Genomic DNA, 19,081 nt, shown 5'->3' on the forward strand with positions numbered 1-19,081 from the left:
CCTCCTCCTGCTCCTCCTGCTCCTCCTCCTGCTCTTCCTCCTCCTCCTCCTCCTCCTCCTCCTGCTCCTCCTCCTCCTGCTCCTCCTGCTCTTGCTCTTCCTCCTCCTCCTCCTCCTCCTCCTCCTCCTGCTCCTCCTCCTCCTGCTCCTCCTCCTCATGGTTTAGTGGCCCCCTCCTCACCCTTGCTGGCCCTCTCCATGTCAGAGTAATACTTCAGGGCCCTTCGCACCGGCTCCAGGATGTGTTGCTGCACAACAAGGCGACAATATGTTAAAAGAGTCTGTGACTGATTTGAATTCTTTTATTGTTCTGTTGTTTCTCTCTGACTCACCTGCACCTACCTGCTGGATTGTAATAAAAGACACATTGCAAAGGGAGAGCTCAGTAACAGTGACGTGCGTCTGTGGTGTACATACTGATTCTGGGAGCATCGGTTCAGTGTGTGAGCGCAGTGACATTTCACCTCCAGACAGGGGAAGAGCTTGGTGAGCTCGCTGAACAGCGGCAGCAGGACGAATCGGATGAAGCTGGTCTGAGACGACGGTTTGGACACTTTGTCTCGGTCCATGAACGGAGTCACCGGAAGCCCCTTGAGCTTCTCTGTGTCGCTCTGAGGCACAAGAACGGAGGCAGACGCATCCATGATGTATTATTTTAATCTTTCATGTATTTCACTCAGTTATTACCCCTCTGGAAATAAACCACAGGAGCAGAGCTGTTGGTGTATTTGGATGTTTGTTCCCTTTTTCTTTTATTTTTGGAAAATGTTCAGTTGTGAGCTCTTGGATTTAATTTAATTTCCATGAGTTATGATTCTTGTTTGAATGATTTCTGCTTTTGAAGTTTCTGTTTCTTTATCAGCTTCATCCAGATATTTTTCTACAGGATGTTTTATTTTGAAATCCAGCTCTTTGTTTCAGTTACACCTGAATGTGTTCCTCTCTGTTTCTTTGATAAGCTCCTTAATAATCACTCGCTCCCTCGTGCTGATCGCAGCTGTTTCCTGTCACTTCCTGTCTATTGATCTGTGAAGTGAGAGTAAGAACCTGGTTGAAGAACTCCTGCAGCAGACAGTCCAGCCACGGCTCGGCCACCGCCATCGGCCTCGCCTCGTTGGAGATGTCGCTCACCTTCACCATGATCTTCATCAGCTGGAAACGAGGACGAAGAATCAGAGTCACAGGTAAGAACTTTTTGTCCTGTTGATATATGGTCCCTTTCAAAGTAAGAGCTGGAACTTCAAAAGGTTTAACTTGAATGAAATTGAAAACCTCTCAGCTTTTTGTTGTTTAGAAGCATTTAAAAGGGCGACTCCTTCATTTACTGCAGAATTACTTTTTTATTTTCCACATTTATCTTATTGTTGTATTTCATTCCTTTCATTTTTGACTCCTGATTTCCATTTGTTTTAATCTTCAGCATCTTTTATTTTCAGAATAACTTTATCAATTCTACATTGAAACATCCTGAAAATATATATAAATAAATAATGAATAAAAAAAGCAGAGTTAAACACTTTTCTAGAAATGAAATTGACCTGAAGACTAAAACTAAAACTCGACTAAAAGCCCAGAAATGAGTCTTTACCACTTCCTTGTGCTCCTTGTTGGTGAAGTCGAAAACCGGCTGAATGAGTTTGAACTTGTTGAGGATCTCGTTGTGCCTCGCCATGTCGGTGGCCAGAATACATCTGAAAACATGTATTTAGATGTAGAACAACACAGTCTCACCAGGGACACAGTGAGCGATGCTGCAGCTCTAGTCTTACCTGATCATTCCTCCTCGGATGTGTTTGTACTGCTCGCAGGTCAGGTTGTTAAGGATGTTGCACTCCGGCTGCAGGAAAACAGTGTTACAGCATCTCAAAGCTCCATCCAGTCTAAAGGTAGATGTGCATGTGTAGTTTGATTATAGATCAGGTCTAGGTTCGATATTAATACTGTGAAAGTGTCCAGACAAATGCAAACAGCCTGTATTCAGACACTGAGCCTTAAAAACGAGATGGTTTTTGGTTCTTAAAACCACAAATATATCTTCTGATGGATCAACGCTTCGTAATAAAACACAGGAGAAGAAGAAAATATGGAGATTGAATGAGTTTCAGTGTCAAATCTAAAAGGAAAGTCGGATTCTGTGTTTCTAATCTGAAGGGAAATGGAGTTGTAAATTCATAATCATTCAGATTGTGGTAAAATCAGTAGATTTGTGCTGCCACTTTTTCAGATCAGCTTATTATTATCTCTCTTCCCAGTCCTGTGATGCGGCGTGTGTTCTGTACCTTGGACAGGATGCCAAAGGCGACAGCGCAGTGGTGGTTTTCCAGGGGTGAAATGTCGTTGTAGCGAAGAGCCAAGTCAGTCTGAGCGTTGATCTGCACGGGAAAAAGAAACGTACACGTCCGTTTTAAACACACGCCGTGATATTATCAGAGCAACAGCTGATGAAACCAAGCAGAGCGGCGGTGAGGGGACCTGGTAGACGTTGTTGTAGCCGGGGTGGTCGAGGTCGTGGCACAGAGCCGAGGTCAACATGACGAACAGGTCGATTCTTCCCAATTTATTCCTGAGGTCCGTGAGCCAAATCAGCCCGTACATCTGCAGACAGGCAGAACAGCTGCTTCCTCATCATCAAAGTCGTGGTGCAACAATCAAATACAAAGCTAATGATATTAAATGAATATTATATTTGATGAGAGGTAGATGAACTGATATTATCAACCTGAATTGGCTTTTCACAGATATAAAGACATCACCTGTGTGTCGGCAGAAATTTAAATCAATCCTAAATGTTTGAGCTGCATTTTTTCATTTATACACGACCTTATTTTTACCAGCTCGTACCATCTGGGTGACGCAGAAGCAGTGCTGGAAGTTGTGGAAGGGGATGTTGTTGTAGTGGCAGTAAACCTCGAACAGGAAGTTCTGCAGCACCTCCAGCTCGATGTGGAACGCCGTCAGGAAGTCCAGGTCCATGTACATCACCTGGAGCAGCACCAGCATCTCCGCCTCCTCCCACTGCCTGGAAACGACACCACACACAGGTGTGTGTGTGTGTTGTGTGTGTGTGTGTGTGTGTGTGTGTGTGTGTGTGTGTTCATTTGTGTTTGTTCTCACCAGTTGTCAAAAATGGGAGTTTTCAGATGCTCTCTCACTTCCTCTGTCACCTGCAGCGAGCTGTGATGGAAAAGACAAAGTTGAAAGTGCTAAAATTTTTTATCAGGTAAAACATGAACTTGACTTGATGAAGATCTGACGAGCAGAAAGTTTCTGAGGTGACACTTATGATGATGTATCATGAATTCCTGACTTCATGTGATCAGTTAACGCTTCAAAGATCATTAATGACTCAGTTACTTCATGCATTAATTCATAAGCCTCCAAATGAGCAGGATTCCAGTTTCACAGAAGAAGAGCATCATGTTTTCACTCAAATATACAAAGATGAGTTTCCTGGCTGGAAGGAAACCGGACGGCGAGGTCACCTCATGTTGAGGAACTTCCTGCGGACTTGTTGGCGTTCCTCCTGCACGCTCAGCTGAGGCGTTTTGGGTTTCGGGGAGAACTTGGAGAGCTGCTGGTCGCCGTCGTCCTTGAACAGACCCATCCAGCTCAGGTGCTCCACACTCTGACGGGGGAGAAGTCTTATTTATTCACTATCATCATGTTTTCTGTCATTATTGTTTCCTTGGAGGCTTTTGTTGTGAAGCAGCCACAGGAAGTGTCACTGAGCTTAGGACCAGTTTCTATTGTTCTGCTTGTGTGGGTTTGAAATTCACTCACAGCAGAGTCAGAAACAAATGTTCGTCCTGCAGCTGTGGCAGATTGAACCCAGTTGTTTCTACGTGTTTGGAGAAGAAACTGTGATAGAAACCTGCTGTGATCCTCTGTGTTCATGTGGCTGACCAACCTCCAGCTTCCTCTTGAACGACTCCACGTGGCTCTTGAGCTCGCACATGATATCCGGAGACTTCCCCATGTCCTCCATGACTTTGCTCTCCAGATGATGCAGCCTGAAGGTGGAGACAGGAAACCAGCAGTGAGTCCTTCGCACCCGGACGCTTCAGGAAGTCACCTCTCAGGACGCACTCACCTGTACTCCATGTCGTCCAGCTCCGGTGGCATCGCCACACCTGCAGAAACACAAGTTTACAGTTAAACTGTGTCATCAAACATTTTGAAAAGATGAATCTGAGGGTTTTAATAGACAGATGCTTGTTCCTACGACAGAGGAGGCCGCTCACTCTGCAGGTCTGAGGCCACCACCTCCAGCCGGTAGTAAGATCGCTCGCTGTTGGCCTCCAGCCGGGGGGAGATGTTCACCACGCTGCCGCTACTGTTGTACATCTTCAGGATGTGGTGAGGCCCCGCCTCCGCTGCCGCCCGGAACACATCTGTCTCACACATAGTTCAGGTTAGTTCAGGTTAGTCTGGGCAGCTGGCTGCAGCTCGGCGCCGGGGCGACTAGTACCAGCTGTGGTTGTTTGAACTTATTGTACATGTTGAAAACCCCATGATGAATATTGACAGTCAAAGGCTTCATCACTTACATCGCTCCCTCCATCAAACTCGTTTTCACACTCACTCTGTTGTAATTAGCAGTTGGAAAATGTACAGGTCAAGGGCCCCAGACAAGGAGGCGAGGTCCAGTTGTCACATGATGTTTATTCATCACTGTCTCAAGAGGACAAAGAGCTTAAAGCTGAGGACCTGTCAAAGCCACATGGAGGTCAGGTCCTCGCAGAGAAGCCTCAGGAACGTTCACGACCATCAGAAATCATGTTTCACACATGCTGCGCTGCACATATCACTCCTTCTCTGACACATTCACCCTTGATTAAAATGAACGTTTGAATGAAATAGCAGCTGTCACACAGTTTTAAACATTGACATTATGATGATAAATATAAAATCATCAGCCGTCTCTTACCTCTGACATCTGCAGCAGAGCAGTCGGCTCTGAACTCCGCCTGCTCCAGTTTCCCGTTCACCATGAAATGAATGATTTTTGTTGTCATCCCAGAGCCGGGTGAAGCATGACCTGCTCCACCAGTGAAAATGAGAGCTCTTGACACTGACGTGCACCTTGAATGTGGAAAGGGGGCACCTGCAGCTGACAGAGGCCCCGCCCACTCATCCATTCAAGGCTGAATTACCAACCAGGGAAAGTGGGCAACTGATCAGGGTCCCCAAACCCCCAGAGCCCCCAGAAGCCCTGGATTTACTCAGTTTTATTTGGGTCTACATAATTTCATCAATTGAAAATCTGCCTGAAATTTGTGCCATTAAAGGACAGTATTAACTAAACTTGAATGGTTTCAAGTTCTGTTGAGCTCATTTGTTGTAACGTGTTTCATCAAATCCCAGATTAAGTCTTTTCCATCACAGGAAAACTGTCGGGCTGAAGCGTGAGGAGAGAGGCCAGCTGGAAGTCATGGAGGAGGAGGTGAGCGTGGAGTATTTACTGGAGCAGGTGATGCACAACGACGTGGGGAAGAGGCTCCAGGTGGGCCAGGAGGTCACAGAGCTCATCCTGGACGGGGAGAAGTCCCCCGAGCTGGAGCAGGACCAGGCCACGCTGGACAGGATGGTGGAGGCGGTGGCCGGCTCCTGGGTCAACTCCAGCAACTTCAAGGTGAGGACAGGCTGTTGGTTTAAAGTTGGAGACGCTTGTTACTGAGAGTCTGGAGGAAAGACGAAAAGGCTCCAAGTCTTTCTGTGTCTGTCTCAGTGTCTTCTTTGGGTGTCGGACTTTACTTTGGACACTGAACTTCTAAATTCACAAACTCCAGGAACTGAAGCCTCAAAACTTCTCAAATGCCCCCTGATCATTTTACAAGAACATGTATCTGAAATCACAACACAGTGTTTGTCTTTAACTGATGTGTGCCGTCATTTAGTCAGACGTCTTAATAAATATAGAAATAACAATGAATAACAAAAGTGTTCCAGGTATAAACTAGGTTTTGACCTTGTCTTATTTACATTACATCAATAATTTTTACCAGTGCATTTCTCCTGATCTGATCATTATTATTATTATTAATTTTTATAGCACTTCTTCTGCTCGTCATTTTTACAGTGGAGGTTTTAGTATTCACCTTTTGGAATCATTTTTTAAGAGTGTATATCCTGACCATCACCTTGGATATTTTGCAGTGAATCCTGACTCACACATTTTTTACAGTGTATCCTCTGTAAAAAATGGTTGTCACCTGGATATCTTCATGTTTTATTTTACAGTGCATCCTGTGGTTGTCATGTTTTACAGTGTGTTCATGTTAAACCATGAACAGAAACTGGACATGTACATTAAGTCAGGTAATACAACAGCACTTAGAATCGTAACTGAAATGAGACAAGAACAACAGTCTAAAATACAAATTTAAAATAAAATAAAAAATATATAAAATAACTTGTTTGTTTATTAAACCGATTGATTTGACAAGAGAATTTAGTTCAAAGAGAAAAGGGTTTGGTTGATTTGGCAAATTTTTGTTTGTGGAATATTATATTACCAGTCCTCATGTGACTCATGACGTCATCAATACTGATTAGTACACATTGATCCTAATAATAAGTGTGAATCCTGTCGAACACATATCAGTGTCACAGTGTTGAAGTGTCACACGGTGTGACCACTGAGGGACTTTACAAAGAACAACATGACCCTGGTGGCTCACCTGGCACCACTTGCCGCGTGTCGTCCCCTCTCTCTCCCCTCTCTCTCCCCTCTCTTCCTGTCACTCTCTGGCTGTCTCATCCCTGGTGCCCTGATGCCAGTTGACACAGTGACCACTGGGGGGCAGTAGACTTCCACACAGTGAAGTGGAAGCTTGAAACGGCAGCAAAAGCAGCAGGAGTCGTGTCCGTGCAGGAGACTTCATGTGTTACTCTAGTTAAAGAGACTAGACTGAATCAAGGTAAGTCTGCTTAGTTTGATGGTTTAACAGCGAGTTTCTCTTCATTGTTCTCATGGTCAGTTACCTGCTGTATAATCTGAGTTTGTATTAGTCGATGCATTAGATTGTTTGAAGCCAGACAGCTCTACACTTTGTTGATTGAAGGCTTTATTTACTGTAACTTATGATCACTGATTATCAATATTCACTCCACTGAACAGCTGTTGAACAGATGTAGCTCTTTAGTTCTGTCTTCTTCCTCTCTGTATTTCCTGCTTCAACTTTAGTTTCACTTTTAAGGGCCGTTCACACCAAGAACGATTTCTGTAAATATATCGTGTTAAAGATCAAGTGGATGGCGGAGTCCTCACCACAAAGATAACGGTAACGACAACGTTGAGATCATTTTCAGATCCATTTATTGAACGATGAAACACGAACACCCGAATTTACAGGCCCCACTTTCAGGAAATAAAATATTAACTAATGTGTGAAACATAAGACCCGGAACATGAAGGTGTCTATATATATATATATATATATAATATATATATATAATATATACTGTATATATATAATATATATATATAATATATATATATATATATATGTATTATATCACCTAGATGATTTATATATTATATATCACCCCTCCTCTGATGCTGTGGTAGGCAGCACGTCTGGTGACATGTGTCGCAGCAGCTGCTACTGTTCAAATGTTTTCTCATTTTTATGATTCATATTCCTATTAAAAAATAATGATTAACACAAACTTAAACAAAGTGCTTCTTTCATGTGACTGATGGTGCAGAAACAGCTTCAGGTGAAGCGTAACGTCTCACACTGATATGAAACAGAGAAGAAGAGCCAATCAGTGGAGGAGCAGCTGGAGAAATGATGTACATTTGAGTTGATGTGCAGATGAATGATGTGTGTTTCTCTCCACATGAAGGTAGAAAGTGTGTGTGAGCTGATGTGGATGTGAACTCAGCAGCATGGATCAGTGTGAGGACAGAGAGGAGGGAGCCCCTCCCTCTAAAACCACTCTGTGTGGGGAACATGAGAGCCAGACCAGAGCTCAGAGGTGAGATGAGGATCTCTAACTGTCCATGACTCACATCACTGCTCCATCATTATTCACACTCAAAGCTCTGTGTGTGTTAGAGACACACCACACTCTGCTGGACCTGGACCGGGACCTGGACCTGGACCTGGACCTGGACCTGGACCTGGACCTGGACCTGGACCTGGATCCAGCTGTGTGTCCATGAAGAGTGAATTCAGACAATCTGTTGATGGAAGGTCAGAATTTAAAACAGTCAGAAAGACGTTTCTCACTAAAAGTCAGTTGTTGTGTTTATTTAAAGATGAAGATATTTTTTATCAGTTTTTATTCAACATGCACATTTATCAGTTCTGTCTTTGTTTCAGGATCCAGCAGCAGAGACCAGACTCTCCTGAACCCAGCTGTCTGTCTTTAAAGAGCGACCTGTCAAAGGGCAGGCTCATTGACTTTAAAGGGCGACGTCCATCAGCTGATCAGATGTAAGCTGTAACTGACAGTGGGACTCAGGTTATTGTAGAAAAGAACTAGTTTGTACGACGTGTTGTTGGACCTGGTCTGAAATCAAAGTGTTTGTGTCTGTTGTGAACGTCCTCGCTGGAAGGTGGAGGTAAAACAGTGGAGGCTTGGTGAGAGCTGTTGGGACTAAAGCAAACACTGAGCTGAAAGCTACAAACAGCTGCAGACTGAGCTGTTGATTCTCAGTGGGATCAGCAGGACTAGTAAACCTTTACCGCTACAGGGAGTCGTCTGATTGGCTGTCACATCCAAAAGTGACTTCATGGACCTTTAGCTTGTGTCCGTCTCTGGTGCCCTGATGCCAGTTGACACAGTGACCACTGGGGGGCAGTAGACTTCCACACAGTGAAGTGGAAGCTTGAAACGGCAGCAAAAGCAGCAGGAGTCGTGTCCGTGCAGGAGACTTCATGTGTTACTCTAGTTAAAGAGACTAGACTGAATCAAGGTAAGTCTGCTTAGTTTGATGGTTTAACAGCGAGTTTCTCTTCATTGTTCTCATGGTCAGTTACCTGCTGTATAATCTGAGTTTGTATTAGTCGATGCATTAGATTGTTTGAAGCCAGACAGCTCTACACTTTGTTGATTGAAGGCTTTATTTACTGTAACTTATGATCACTGATTATCAATATTCACTCCACTGAACAGCTGTTGAACAGATGTAGCTCTTTAGTTCTGTCTTCTTCCTCTCTGTATTTCCTGCTTCAACTTTAGTTTCACTTTTAAGGGCCGTTCACACCAAGAACGATTTCTGTAAATATATCGTGTTAAAGATCAAGTGGATGGCGGAGTCCTCACCACAAAGATAACGGTAACGACAACGTTGAGATCATTTTCAGATCCATTTATTGAACGATGAAACACGAACACCCGAATTTACAGGCCCCACTTTCAGGAAATAAAATATTAACTAATGTGTGAAACATAAGACCCGGAACATGAAGGTGTCTATATATATATATATATATATAATATATATATATAATATATATATATATATATAATATATATATATAATATATATATATATATATATGTATTATATCACCTAGATGATTTATATATTATATATCACCCCTCCTCTGATGCTGTGGTAGGCAGCACGTCTGGTGACATGTGTCGCAGCAGCTGCTACTGTTCAAATGTTTTCTCATTTTTATGATTCATATTCCTATTAAAAAATAATGATTAACACAAACTTAAACAAAGTGCTTCTTTCATGTGACTGATGGTGCAGAAACAGCTTCAGGTGAAGCGTAACGTCTCACACTGATATGAAACAGAGAAGAAGAGCCAATCAGTGGAGGAGCAGCTGGAGAAATGATGTACATTTGAGTTGATGTGCAGATGAATGATGTGTGTTTCTCTCCACATGAAGGTAGAAAGTGTGTGTGAGCTGATGTGGATGTGAACTCAGCAGCATGGATCAGTGTGAGGACAGAGAGGAGGGAGCCCCTCCCTCTAAAACCACTCTGTGTGGGGAACATGAGAGCCAGACCAGAGCTCAGAGGTGAGATGAGGATCTCTAACTGTCCATGACTCACATCACTGCTCCATCATTATTCACACTCAAAGCTCTGTGTGTGTTAGAGACACACCACACTCTGCTGGACCTGGACCTGGACCTGGATCTGGACCTGGACCTGGACCTGGACCTGGACCTGGACCTGGATCCAGCTGTGTGTCCATGAAGAGTGAATTCAGACAATCTGTTGATGGAAGGTCAGAATTTAAAACAGTCAGAAAGACGTTTCTCACTAAAAGTCAGTTGTTGTGTTTATTTAAAGATGAAGATATTTTTCATCAGTTTTTATTCAACATGCACATTTATCAGTTCTGTCTTTGTTTCAGGATCCAGCAGCAGAGACCAGACTCTCCTGAACCCAGCTGTCTGTCTTTAAAGAGCGACCTGTCAAAGGGCAGGCTCATTGACTTTAAAGGGCGACGTCCATCAGCTGATCAGATGTAAGCTGTAACTGACAGTGGGACTCAGGTTATTGTAGAAAAGAACTAGTTTGTACGACGTGTTGTTGGACCTGGTCTGAAATCAAAGTGTTTGTGTCTGTTGTGAACGTCCTCGCTGGAAGGTGGAGGTAAAACAGTGGAGGCTTGGTGAGAGCTGTTGGGACTAAAGCAAACACTGAGCTGAAAGCTACAAACAGCTGCAGACTGAGCTGTTGATTCTCAGTGGGATCAGCAGGACTAGTAAACCTTTACCGCTACAGGGAGTCGTCTGATTGGCTGTCACATCCAAAAGTGACTTCATGGACCTTTAGCTTGTGTCCGTCTCTGTGTGGACAGACATAATGTGAGCTCATTCTTCATGATTCCTCCACAGAGTGGACCAGGAGAGCTCAGAGGTTCCCAGGTCTCAGTCTGCCCAGCAGCATCAAACACAGCTGGACTCCATATTTATGGTCTGTACATGTACAACAACTACTGTTCCATCTGTTGTGTTCACAATAATCTCCGTGCTGCACTTTCAGACCAGTGGACTGTCAGTCTGTCCAACATGGATCTGATGTTTGATGCTGTCATTCATATAGTTTTCTGTTCCAGCTGCTGGAGGAGAACATGGTCACTTTTGTCAAGAACGAGCTGAAGAAGATGCAGAAGCTTCTGAGTCCAGATTACCCAGAATGCTCAGGGAGTCAGAGGGAGGAGGAGGAGGTGTTGGACGGTGAGGATGAAGAGCAGAGGAGGAGCAGCAGAGAGGCATTTGTGAAGATCACAGTGAACTTCCTGAGGAGAATGAAGCAGGAGGAGCTGGCTGACTGTCTGCAGAGCAGTAAGAGGATTTCTCTAAAGATTTAAGATCCTGATCTCACACTGACACCCCCCCCCCCCCCCCCCCCCCAGCTTCCCCTCACTGTCCTCAGGCCTTCCTCGATTCCCCTGATGTGGCCCAGAGGTTACATAGACCCTCACTGACCTCTGTCATTTTTATGTCACTCTAAAATTATACACAGCACAGACAGACTTCATCATCAGGGTGCTACTTAAACATACGTTGACTAATTTCAGTTACATGTGTTCGGTGCTACATCCCATTTGCCTTAATGATGCAAAGTTAAATTAGCTTCGATTCAGTCCAGGCAATTTTTGTCTGGACCAGCTCCGTTTTTCTCCCACACATGCATCACAATATCAGGCTATTTATAATATGTAGGCTAACCAACAGATATCAATTTGGCAACACTGCAGTTGTTTCAGAACCATGGCCAATTTTCTCCTGCTCTTCAATTCTTCAATCAATATGTCACCAGTCATTCATTCCACTTATAAGATGTTGTCCTTGCATGAAAAAAGTTAAAACAAACTGAGCAAAACACAAAATGTGTGTTCGATCTCTGTACTGTATCTAAGCCGTGCACGTTCGGTGCCATTTTTTGTATCGATAGGCTTTCTTTACAAGTGCATTTTTAGTGCTCTGGTTTGGATGGTATTTAAAAAATAAATTTAACTTGTTTGATGTGAAAAGATTATTCATGTCAGGCTGCGTACCATGAATCCCCTCTGGCCTAGTTCATTTAGCTCTGTCAGCTAGCTCCGTTAATGTTAGTGCCGTAATCTCCACTAACTTTGCTAAAACTGTCACTTTCACTACATGCAGTTCCTGCAAGGTTGTCATATCGCTTAAGAGTGAGCAGCAGCCTTTTCTTGTCCATGTCTCTATTAGCCTGTGTAGCTGGCCCTTGGCACCAATAACTGAGGTGGAAAGTTTCATACTGGTGCGCATATTTTATTTGTGTCGAGCACCATGAAAACTATAGATAAGAAATACAAACAAAAAAAAGAACATTAGTTAGAATACACAAGCAGAAATTTCATTAATACCTTTACAGTGTTGGTCACAAGACAAAAGAAACTTAACACTCATAGCACAAATGACCGAATACTATAAAAGAAGTGCAATTAACTAAAAAATTAATAAGAAAACAATAAGAATTAATACATTCATTAGACAAAAGGTGGTAATTAAAGATTCGAACAAATAATTAACAGAGCACCATTGCTCAGAAACACCACTCAAAATTAAACAACCAAGGGATTTATAATCATATCTATACTATTCAAACTTACGTTACTCATTCCACAACCAAGGGGGCTAAAATATTAGGGGAACATCAAGGTATGAGTCTTCTAGAGGATCGTCTGTTTCCTAACAACCCGACAGTAAGAGCTTGGCATTAACATCAGGGACATGATAATTATGATGGAAACAGTGCATCATTAAACAACAAAAAAAACAAAACAAAACTTACTCCGAGTAAATCATGGACATCATCAAACAAAGAAGGTGAGCAGCACGCCACATCGCAGCGGACAACAGGTGAGCAGTACCAGCAGTGTGAAAGGAAAGCACAGGTGGATCATGTCATCTAATTAATCACATCCTCCCCTTCCTGCCGCCGCATTTCCTCTGACGCTACACAACAATGACCGGTCCCCAGGTAGCAGTATGAGCCAACCCACTGTCGTTCACAGCCTGTATCCAGACACATTCCTCCTCTTCACATGGCGCCAGTAGCTACTGTTACTGCAGCTAACACGTTATTTTTTAATAAATTGGTTTACTTAAAAAAATTGCGGTATCAGCTGCCTCATGAAGTTTGTCGTAATCAGGCATCTCTTGTTCCTGCTGTAGTTTCAGGAAACAGGATGGCAGGGGCAGGAGGTGGTAAGGATTAACTCACAGTGCTTTATTAGTCTCACTTCTCCTCACCTCTTGCAGCTGAAAAAGTTACCTGCAGGAACTTTAAGAAAATGTGCTTTTGTGTCCGTCCAGAATCTCCTGCTATGTGCCGACCAAGACTCAAATCTAACCTGAAGAAGAAGTTCCAGTGTGTGTTTGAGGGGATCGCTAAAGCAGGAAACCCAACCCTTCTGAACCAGATCTACACAGAGCTCTACATCACAGAGGGAGGGACTGGAGAGGTCAATGATGAACATGAGGTCAGACAGATTGAAACAGCATCCAGGAAACCAGTCAGACCAGAAACAACCATCAGACAAGAAGACATCTTTAAAGCCTCACCCGGAAGAGACGGACCAATCAGAACAGTGATGACAAAGGGAGTGGCTGGCATTGGGAAAACAGTCTTAACACAGAAGTTCACTCTGGACTGGGCTGAAGACAAAGCCAACCAGGACATACAGTTCACATTTCCATTCACCTTCAGAGAGCTGAATGTGCTGAAAGAGAGAAAGTTCAGCTTGGTGGAACTTGTTCATCACTTCTTTACTGAAACCAAAGAAGCAGGAATCTGCAGGTTTGATCGGTTCCAGGTCGTGTTCATCTTTGACGGTCTGGATGAGTGTAGACTTCCTCTGGACTTCCACAACACTGAGATCCTGACTGATGTTACAGAGTCCACCTCAGTGGACGTGCTGCTGACAAACCTCATCAGGGGGAAACTGCTTCCCTCTGCTCGCCTCTGGATAACCACACGACCTGCAGCAGCCAATCAGATCCCTCCTGAGTGTGTTGACGTGGTGACAGAGGTCAGAGGGTTCACTGACCCACAGAAGGAGGAGTACTTCAGGAGGAGGTTCAGAGATGAGGAGCAGGCCAGCAGGATCATCTCCCACATCAAGACATCACGAAGCCTCCACATCATGTGCCACATCCCAGTCTTCTGCTGGATCACTGCTACAGTTCTGGAGGAGGTGTTGAAAACCAGAAGGAGAGGAGGGCTGCCCAAGACCCTGACTGAGATGTACATCCACTTCCTGGTGGTTCAGCTAAAACTGAAGAAGGTCAAGTATGATGGAGGATCTGAGACAGATCCACACTGGAGTCCAGAGAGCAGGAAGATGATTGAGTCTCTGGGAAAACTGGCTTTTGAGCAGCTGCAGAAAGGAAACCTGATCTTCTATGAATCAGACCTGACAGAGTGTGGCATCGATATCAGAGCAGCCTCAGTGTACTCAGGAGTGTTCACACAGATCTTTAAAGAGGAGAGAGGCCTGTACCAGGACAAGGTGTTCTGCTTCGTCCATCTGAGTGTTCAGGAGTTTCTGGCTGCTCTTCATGTCCATCTGACCTTCATCAACTCTGGACTCAATCTGATGTCAGAAGAACAAACAACCTCCAAGAAGTCTGAACCAAGACGAGACGATTCTGCAGAGACAAGCTTCTACCAGAGAGCTGTGGACGAGGCCTTACAGAGTCCAGACGGACACCTGGACTTGTTCCTCCGCTTCTTCCTGGGTCTTTCACTGCAGACCAATCAGACTCTCCTGCGAGATCTGATGACACAGACAGGAAGTGGCTCACAGACCAATCAGGAAACAGTCCAGTACATCAAGAAGAAGATTGAAGAGACTCCCTCTGCAGAGAAAAGCATCAACCTGTTCCACTGTCTGAATGAACTGAATGATCGTTCTCTAGTGAAGCAGATCCAACAGTCCCTGAGATCAGGACGTCTCTCCACAGATAAACTGTCTCCTGCTCAATGGTCAGCTCTGGTCTTCATCTTACTGTCCTCAGAAGAAGATCTGGACGTGTTTGATCTGAAGAAATACTCTGCTTCAGAGGAGGCTCTTCTGAAGCTGCTGCCATTGATCAAAGTCTCTAACAAAGCTGTGTAAGTGTAGAGAGAGTTGATGTATTCATCATTATATAAAGACACTTCTGTCTTTTCAACAGGAGAGAAAATAACTTCCTTTCTTCTTTAATTCCTCATGATCATCTCTTCAGACTGAGTGACTGTAACCTCTCAGAGAGAAGCTGTGAAGCTCTGTCCTCAGTCCTCAGCTCCCAGTCCTCTAGACTGAGACACCTGGACTTGAGTCACAACGAGCTGCAGGACTCGGGAGTGAAGCTGTTGTCTGCTGGACTGGAGAGTCCACTCTGTTCACTGGAGACTCTCAGGTCAGGATCCATCAACCTGTTTATCTGATGACTGTTTAACAGAGCACCAGGTGTTGACAGAGGGTTCCTGTGTGTTGTTTTGTGTGTTCAGTCTGTCAGGATGTCTGGTCACAGAGGAAGGCTGTGCTTCTCTGGCCTCAGCTCTGAGCTCCAACCCCTCCCACCTGAGAGAGCTGGACCTGAGCTACAATCATCCAGGAGACTCAGGACTGAAGCTTCTGTCTGCTGGACTGGAGGATCCAGACTGGAGACTGGACACTCTCAGGTATGTAGAGGCCTGCTGCAGACACACACACTGTCTGATAGAGGAGGGACTTTATGCAGGTGCAGACTTTAGTATTAGACAAGGTGATGAAGTATCTTCTCCATGTCTCCTCCCTGCTCTGTATCATTAAAGATGAAGACTCCACTTCCTGTTTCTCTGTGGTCAATGTACATCCATACACACAAGCCTCCATCTGAACACAGTAATCAAACAGTCTGTGTATGAGAGCCATGTAATGTCCATGTGTGCATGCTGACAGAGAACGTGCTGGTCTGACCCCCCTCCTCCTTTCAGGGCGGAGCCTGGTGGAGTCCGATGGTTGACACCAGGTCTGAGGAAGTGTAAGTGTGTTTTTAATGTGATCGATGAAAACAAAGCAGCACATTCAACCATCTTCAAACTGTCAATAACTGATCAGATGATCAATAACTGCAGCTGTGTCTTGTTCTCTCCATCAGATTCCTGTGAACTCACAATCGACACAAACACAGTGAACAGAAGGATCAAACTGTCTGACAACAACAGGAAGGTGACACATGTGGAGGAGGATCAGTCATATCCTGATCATTCAGACAGATTTGACTGGTGTCTTCAGCTGCTGTGTTCAACTGGTCTGACTGGTCGCTGTTACTGGGAGGTCGAGTGGAGAGGAGTGGTTGATGTATCAGTGAGTTACAGAGGCATCACAAGGAAAGGAAACAGAGACGAGTGTGTGTTTGGAGAGAACGATCAGTCCTGGAATCTGTTCTGCTCTGATGCTGGTTACTCTGTCTTTCACAATAACAGAAAAACATCTGTCTACTCTTTCTCCTCCTCCTCCTCCTCCTCCTCCTCCTCCTCCTCCTCCTCCTCTGTCTCTGACAGAGTAGCAGTGTATTTGGACTGTCCTGATGGCTCTCTGTCCTTCTACAGAGTCTCCTCTAACAAACTGATCCACCTCCACACCTTCAACACCACCTTCACTGAACCTCTGTATCCTGGGTTTGGCTTCTGGTCCTGGTCCAGGCCTGGTTCCTCAGTGTCTCTGTGTTGAATGTAGCAGAGAGAGAAACGTTCTCACTGATGAACAGATAGTTCAGTCTCTACATGTCTGTCTCTTTCACTCACACACTAGTTTTTAGATTCATGTATTAATAAATCAGTAACGTTTTAGATGAATAAAGGATTTGGGAATCCTACGAAGCTTTTATTATTTATTCAGCTGGTTAACCATGTATTATGTTATTGTGCCCCCTTGTGTGTACAATTCATTCGACTTTACTTCTAGATTGTCCTTACATCTCTGTCTGTATCAATTTATGTCAATTATGAACTATTGACCTGAAGGTGTTCTTGTTTTATGTTCTGCAAAAACATTGAAACTTAATAAAAACAGTTCACACAAAAAAAATTGTGTTTTGTTGACTTTTCTGAAGACAAAAAACCTTTTCCTCAAAACTATGATAGACAACCAACTACTGTCTTTGTCCAAGAGGCTCGAGGTGGTCTATGACTCCCTGGAAGTTTTGAGGTTGTTGGTTCAATCCTGAGACAGAGATTTAATGTTAAAAGCCAATGTCCAGAGGAGAGACTGGAAGTCTCCAAGAGAAGAACTGGTTTTTGTTTCTGTCCCAGTCTCTCAAGCTGTTGAAGACTTGTCTAAAGGTTAGAGGTCATGGGTTTTAATCCTCAGTGACTCAATGAAGTTTGAAGTCCAACACTAAAAGTTGAAAACTCAGAATCTCTCTCTCTCTTGTGTTTGATAATTAGCATGTCAGAGAGTCCAACACTCAGAGGAAAGAATGACAAGCTTTTAGAAATGATGTCTCCAGTGTCTCTGACCTAATGTCTCACAGTGTTAGAGGACTTTTCAGGTGTTTTACAGTCATGGTTTTGATCCTCAGGTGAAGTGTGAAGTCCAACACCCAAACGGATTTGTTTGACCAAGAGTCTAAAATCCAAAGTTTCTCATTAAAAATAACTAAATTAATAAATTAAATTAAATTAAAAACTATTTGATTACAAAAATCGTTGCTGATTCATTTTCTGTCCATCTTCTAACTGATAAATTGACTAATTGCTGCAGCTTTAGTTCTAACAATTATTTTATTTAACAATGATTAATTGAAATGACAAATATTCACATCCATCCATCCTTGTTCTCCCCTTCTGGTGCTGCAGGAACAGGTGTTGTTCCTCGCTCTTGCCGGCAGGTGTCGCCATTTAGCTGCTTCCTTCACCGCAGGTTCTATGATTTACTATGGCAAATGATCATTCCGTCGCCTCTAATCACAGTGAATGATTATTGATTATCCAGCTGAGGCTTGTAGACATTGAAATGGCTTGAGGATTAAACACCAAGTAGTTAAACTACCAGCCGAGTGGATGATCGCCGGGCTGGGATGTGAAGTAACGGCGGAGGCAGCATCGACACTTGTGACTTTTGTTCTGGGAACGATTCAGTCCATCCGGTGAGTGAAGCTATAACCGGTCACTGGATTAATAACTAGTCAATGAACCCGCCAGGAGCAGGTAAGTTACATTAAAGCCTCCGCGGCCGTTGGAACTTAACCAGCTAACTTAGCTAGTTTAGCTAGTAGCGAGCTAGCAGGAGAAGCTAACGGCTACATAAACTGTTTAGACATTTAACGTTCACCTTAATAAGCGCAGTTAAGTGACTGTGCTGCACTTAAAGTAGCAGCACTACCTCTAATCCTGAGCTACACGTTAGTGAGACATGTTTCTGTTCAATATATTTCCTCAGTAAAACCGTAAAGTCTCAGTTTAAAGCAGCTAAACTTCGCCCTAATTGGTTTAAAGGTGGAGACGCTTGTTGCTGGAGGAGAGGTGGGAAGAATGAACACACTCCAAGTCTGTCACCATCATTTTAAAAATAACTGTAGAGATGCTGTGAACAAGACACTTGACTCTCAGCTGTTGTTACAGCTGCTTCTCATGAATGAAGAGTCCTTCACAGGTAATGGAGATATTAGTTCCATTAGAGCTCAGCTGAGCAACAAACTAGTCACCTGTCACAGTGTTAAAGCTAAAGATGTGTGACTCAGTGCTGCTGTAAACAGCCTCAGTCTCCACTTTAACTGCCTGACTCAGAAAATAGTGAGAAATGTCGTCACAGACGCCCAGAGCTCAAAGTGAAACAAACCCACAGTAGAAAACTTCAGAATAATTAGAAATAAATGAAAATTATTAAAAGAAAATGAAAGTAATAACAAGGGAAACAGAAACTCCTCACATTTCAGTTTTCAGTTTGAACTGTGACATGTTTGATATTTTTACTGTTGGGTCGTTTCGTCTAATGAAGCAAATTATTTTTTAATCTCTTTATGTATTTTATGTGCAAAAGTCTTAATTTGTAAAGTAACTGTGTCAGATAAACTCAGATTGAAACCTGATCCTTGCTGATTCCTGTAACTCACTGATGTATGAACCAGTCCTCTCCACCCGACCAGTCAGACCAGTTC

General features: G+C 43.7%; 3 protein-coding genes across 5 annotated transcripts in view; 2 read left to right on the forward strand and 1 right to left on the reverse strand.

Annotated features, from left to right (window-relative positions):
• Nucleotides 1-112: 112 nt before the first annotated feature.
• On the reverse strand, nucleotides 113-5,079 carry LOC130165440 (high affinity cGMP-specific 3',5'-cyclic phosphodiesterase 9A-like). 3 transcript variants are annotated; one of them, XM_056370734.1, is made up of 14 exons: nucleotides 4,928-5,079; nucleotides 4,242-4,391; nucleotides 4,091-4,130; nucleotides 3,908-4,010; nucleotides 3,483-3,625; nucleotides 3,115-3,174; nucleotides 2,842-3,019; nucleotides 2,473-2,595; nucleotides 2,280-2,372; nucleotides 1,770-1,837; nucleotides 1,589-1,691; nucleotides 1,048-1,152; nucleotides 465-611; nucleotides 113-248 (listed from the first exon to the last, which is right to left on the reverse strand). In XM_056370734.1, the coding sequence occupies exons 1-14, from the start codon at nucleotides 5,013-5,015 to the stop codon at nucleotides 156-158; spliced, it is 1,494 nt and encodes a 497-aa protein (XP_056226709.1). In that variant the 5' UTR covers nucleotides 5,016-5,079; the 3' UTR covers nucleotides 113-155. The 3 variants fall into 3 exon arrangements, with proteins under 3 accessions (XP_056226709.1, XP_056226708.1, XP_056226710.1); XM_056370733.1 differs by having other exon boundaries at nucleotides 3,872-4,010; XM_056370735.1 differs by lacking the exon at nucleotides 4,928-5,079 and adding an exon at nucleotides 4,548-4,746 and having other exon boundaries at nucleotides 3,872-4,010.
• A 2,782-nt stretch (nucleotides 5,080-7,861) lies between these two features.
• LOC130165471 (cohesin subunit SA-3-like) lies at nucleotides 7,862-8,731 on the forward strand. The gene is made up of 4 exons (XM_056370788.1): nucleotides 7,862-7,983; nucleotides 8,064-8,201; nucleotides 8,331-8,444; nucleotides 8,567-8,731. The coding sequence occupies exons 1-4, from the start codon at nucleotides 7,895-7,897 to the stop codon at nucleotides 8,574-8,576; spliced, it is 351 nt and encodes a 116-aa protein (XP_056226763.1). The 5' UTR covers nucleotides 7,862-7,894; the 3' UTR covers nucleotides 8,577-8,731.
• A 1,031-nt stretch (nucleotides 8,732-9,762) lies between these two features.
• Nucleotides 9,763-19,081, forward strand: part of LOC130165651 (uncharacterized) — a 37,485-nt gene continuing 28,166 nt past the window's right edge. The window contains 10 exon segments of the mRNA XM_056371099.1: nucleotides 9,763-9,988; nucleotides 10,069-10,200; nucleotides 10,330-10,443; nucleotides 10,817-10,895; nucleotides 11,038-11,266; nucleotides 13,268-15,129; nucleotides 15,132-15,373; nucleotides 15,375-15,620; nucleotides 15,915-15,961; nucleotides 16,079-16,641. Coding sequence (XP_056227074.1) covers nucleotides 9,900-9,988; nucleotides 10,069-10,200; nucleotides 10,330-10,443; nucleotides 10,817-10,895; nucleotides 11,038-11,266; nucleotides 13,268-15,129; nucleotides 15,132-15,373; nucleotides 15,375-15,620; nucleotides 15,915-15,961; nucleotides 16,079-16,641 — 3,603 coding nt within the window. The 5' untranslated portion in view covers nucleotides 9,763-9,899.

This window comes from Seriola aureovittata, chromosome 24 (assembly GCF_021018895.1).
Source record: "Seriola aureovittata isolate HTS-2021-v1 ecotype China chromosome 24, ASM2101889v1, whole genome shotgun sequence".
NCBI lineage: Eukaryota > Metazoa > Chordata > Actinopteri > Carangiformes > Carangidae > Seriola > Seriola aureovittata.

Bases quoted from the DNA above. Each gene is read 5' to 3' on its own strand.
- LOC130165440 (XM_056370733.1), bottom strand. From the start codon at position 5,015: ATGACAACAAAAATCATTCATTTCATGGTGAACGGGAAACTGGAGCAG. The intron at 3,020-3,114 runs GTGAGAACAAAC...TGTCGTTTCCAG, and splicing joins ACTCCCATTTTTGACAACTG to GCAGTGGGAGGAGGCGGAGA. The intron at 612-1,047 runs GTTCTTACTCTC...CTTGTGCCTCAG, and splicing joins TGCAGGAGTTCTTCAACCAG to AGCGACACAGAGAAGCTCAA.
- LOC130165471 (XM_056370788.1), top strand. From the start codon at position 7,895: ATGGATCAGTGTGAGGACAGAGAGGAGGGAGCCCCTCCCTCTAAAACC. The intron at 7,984-8,063 runs GTGAGATGAGGA...TGTGTGTGTTAG, and splicing joins AGCCAGACCAGAGCTCAGAG to AGACACACCACACTCTGCTG. The intron at 8,202-8,330 runs GTCAGAATTTAA...TCTTTGTTTCAG, and splicing joins AGACAATCTGTTGATGGAAG to GATCCAGCAGCAGAGACCAG.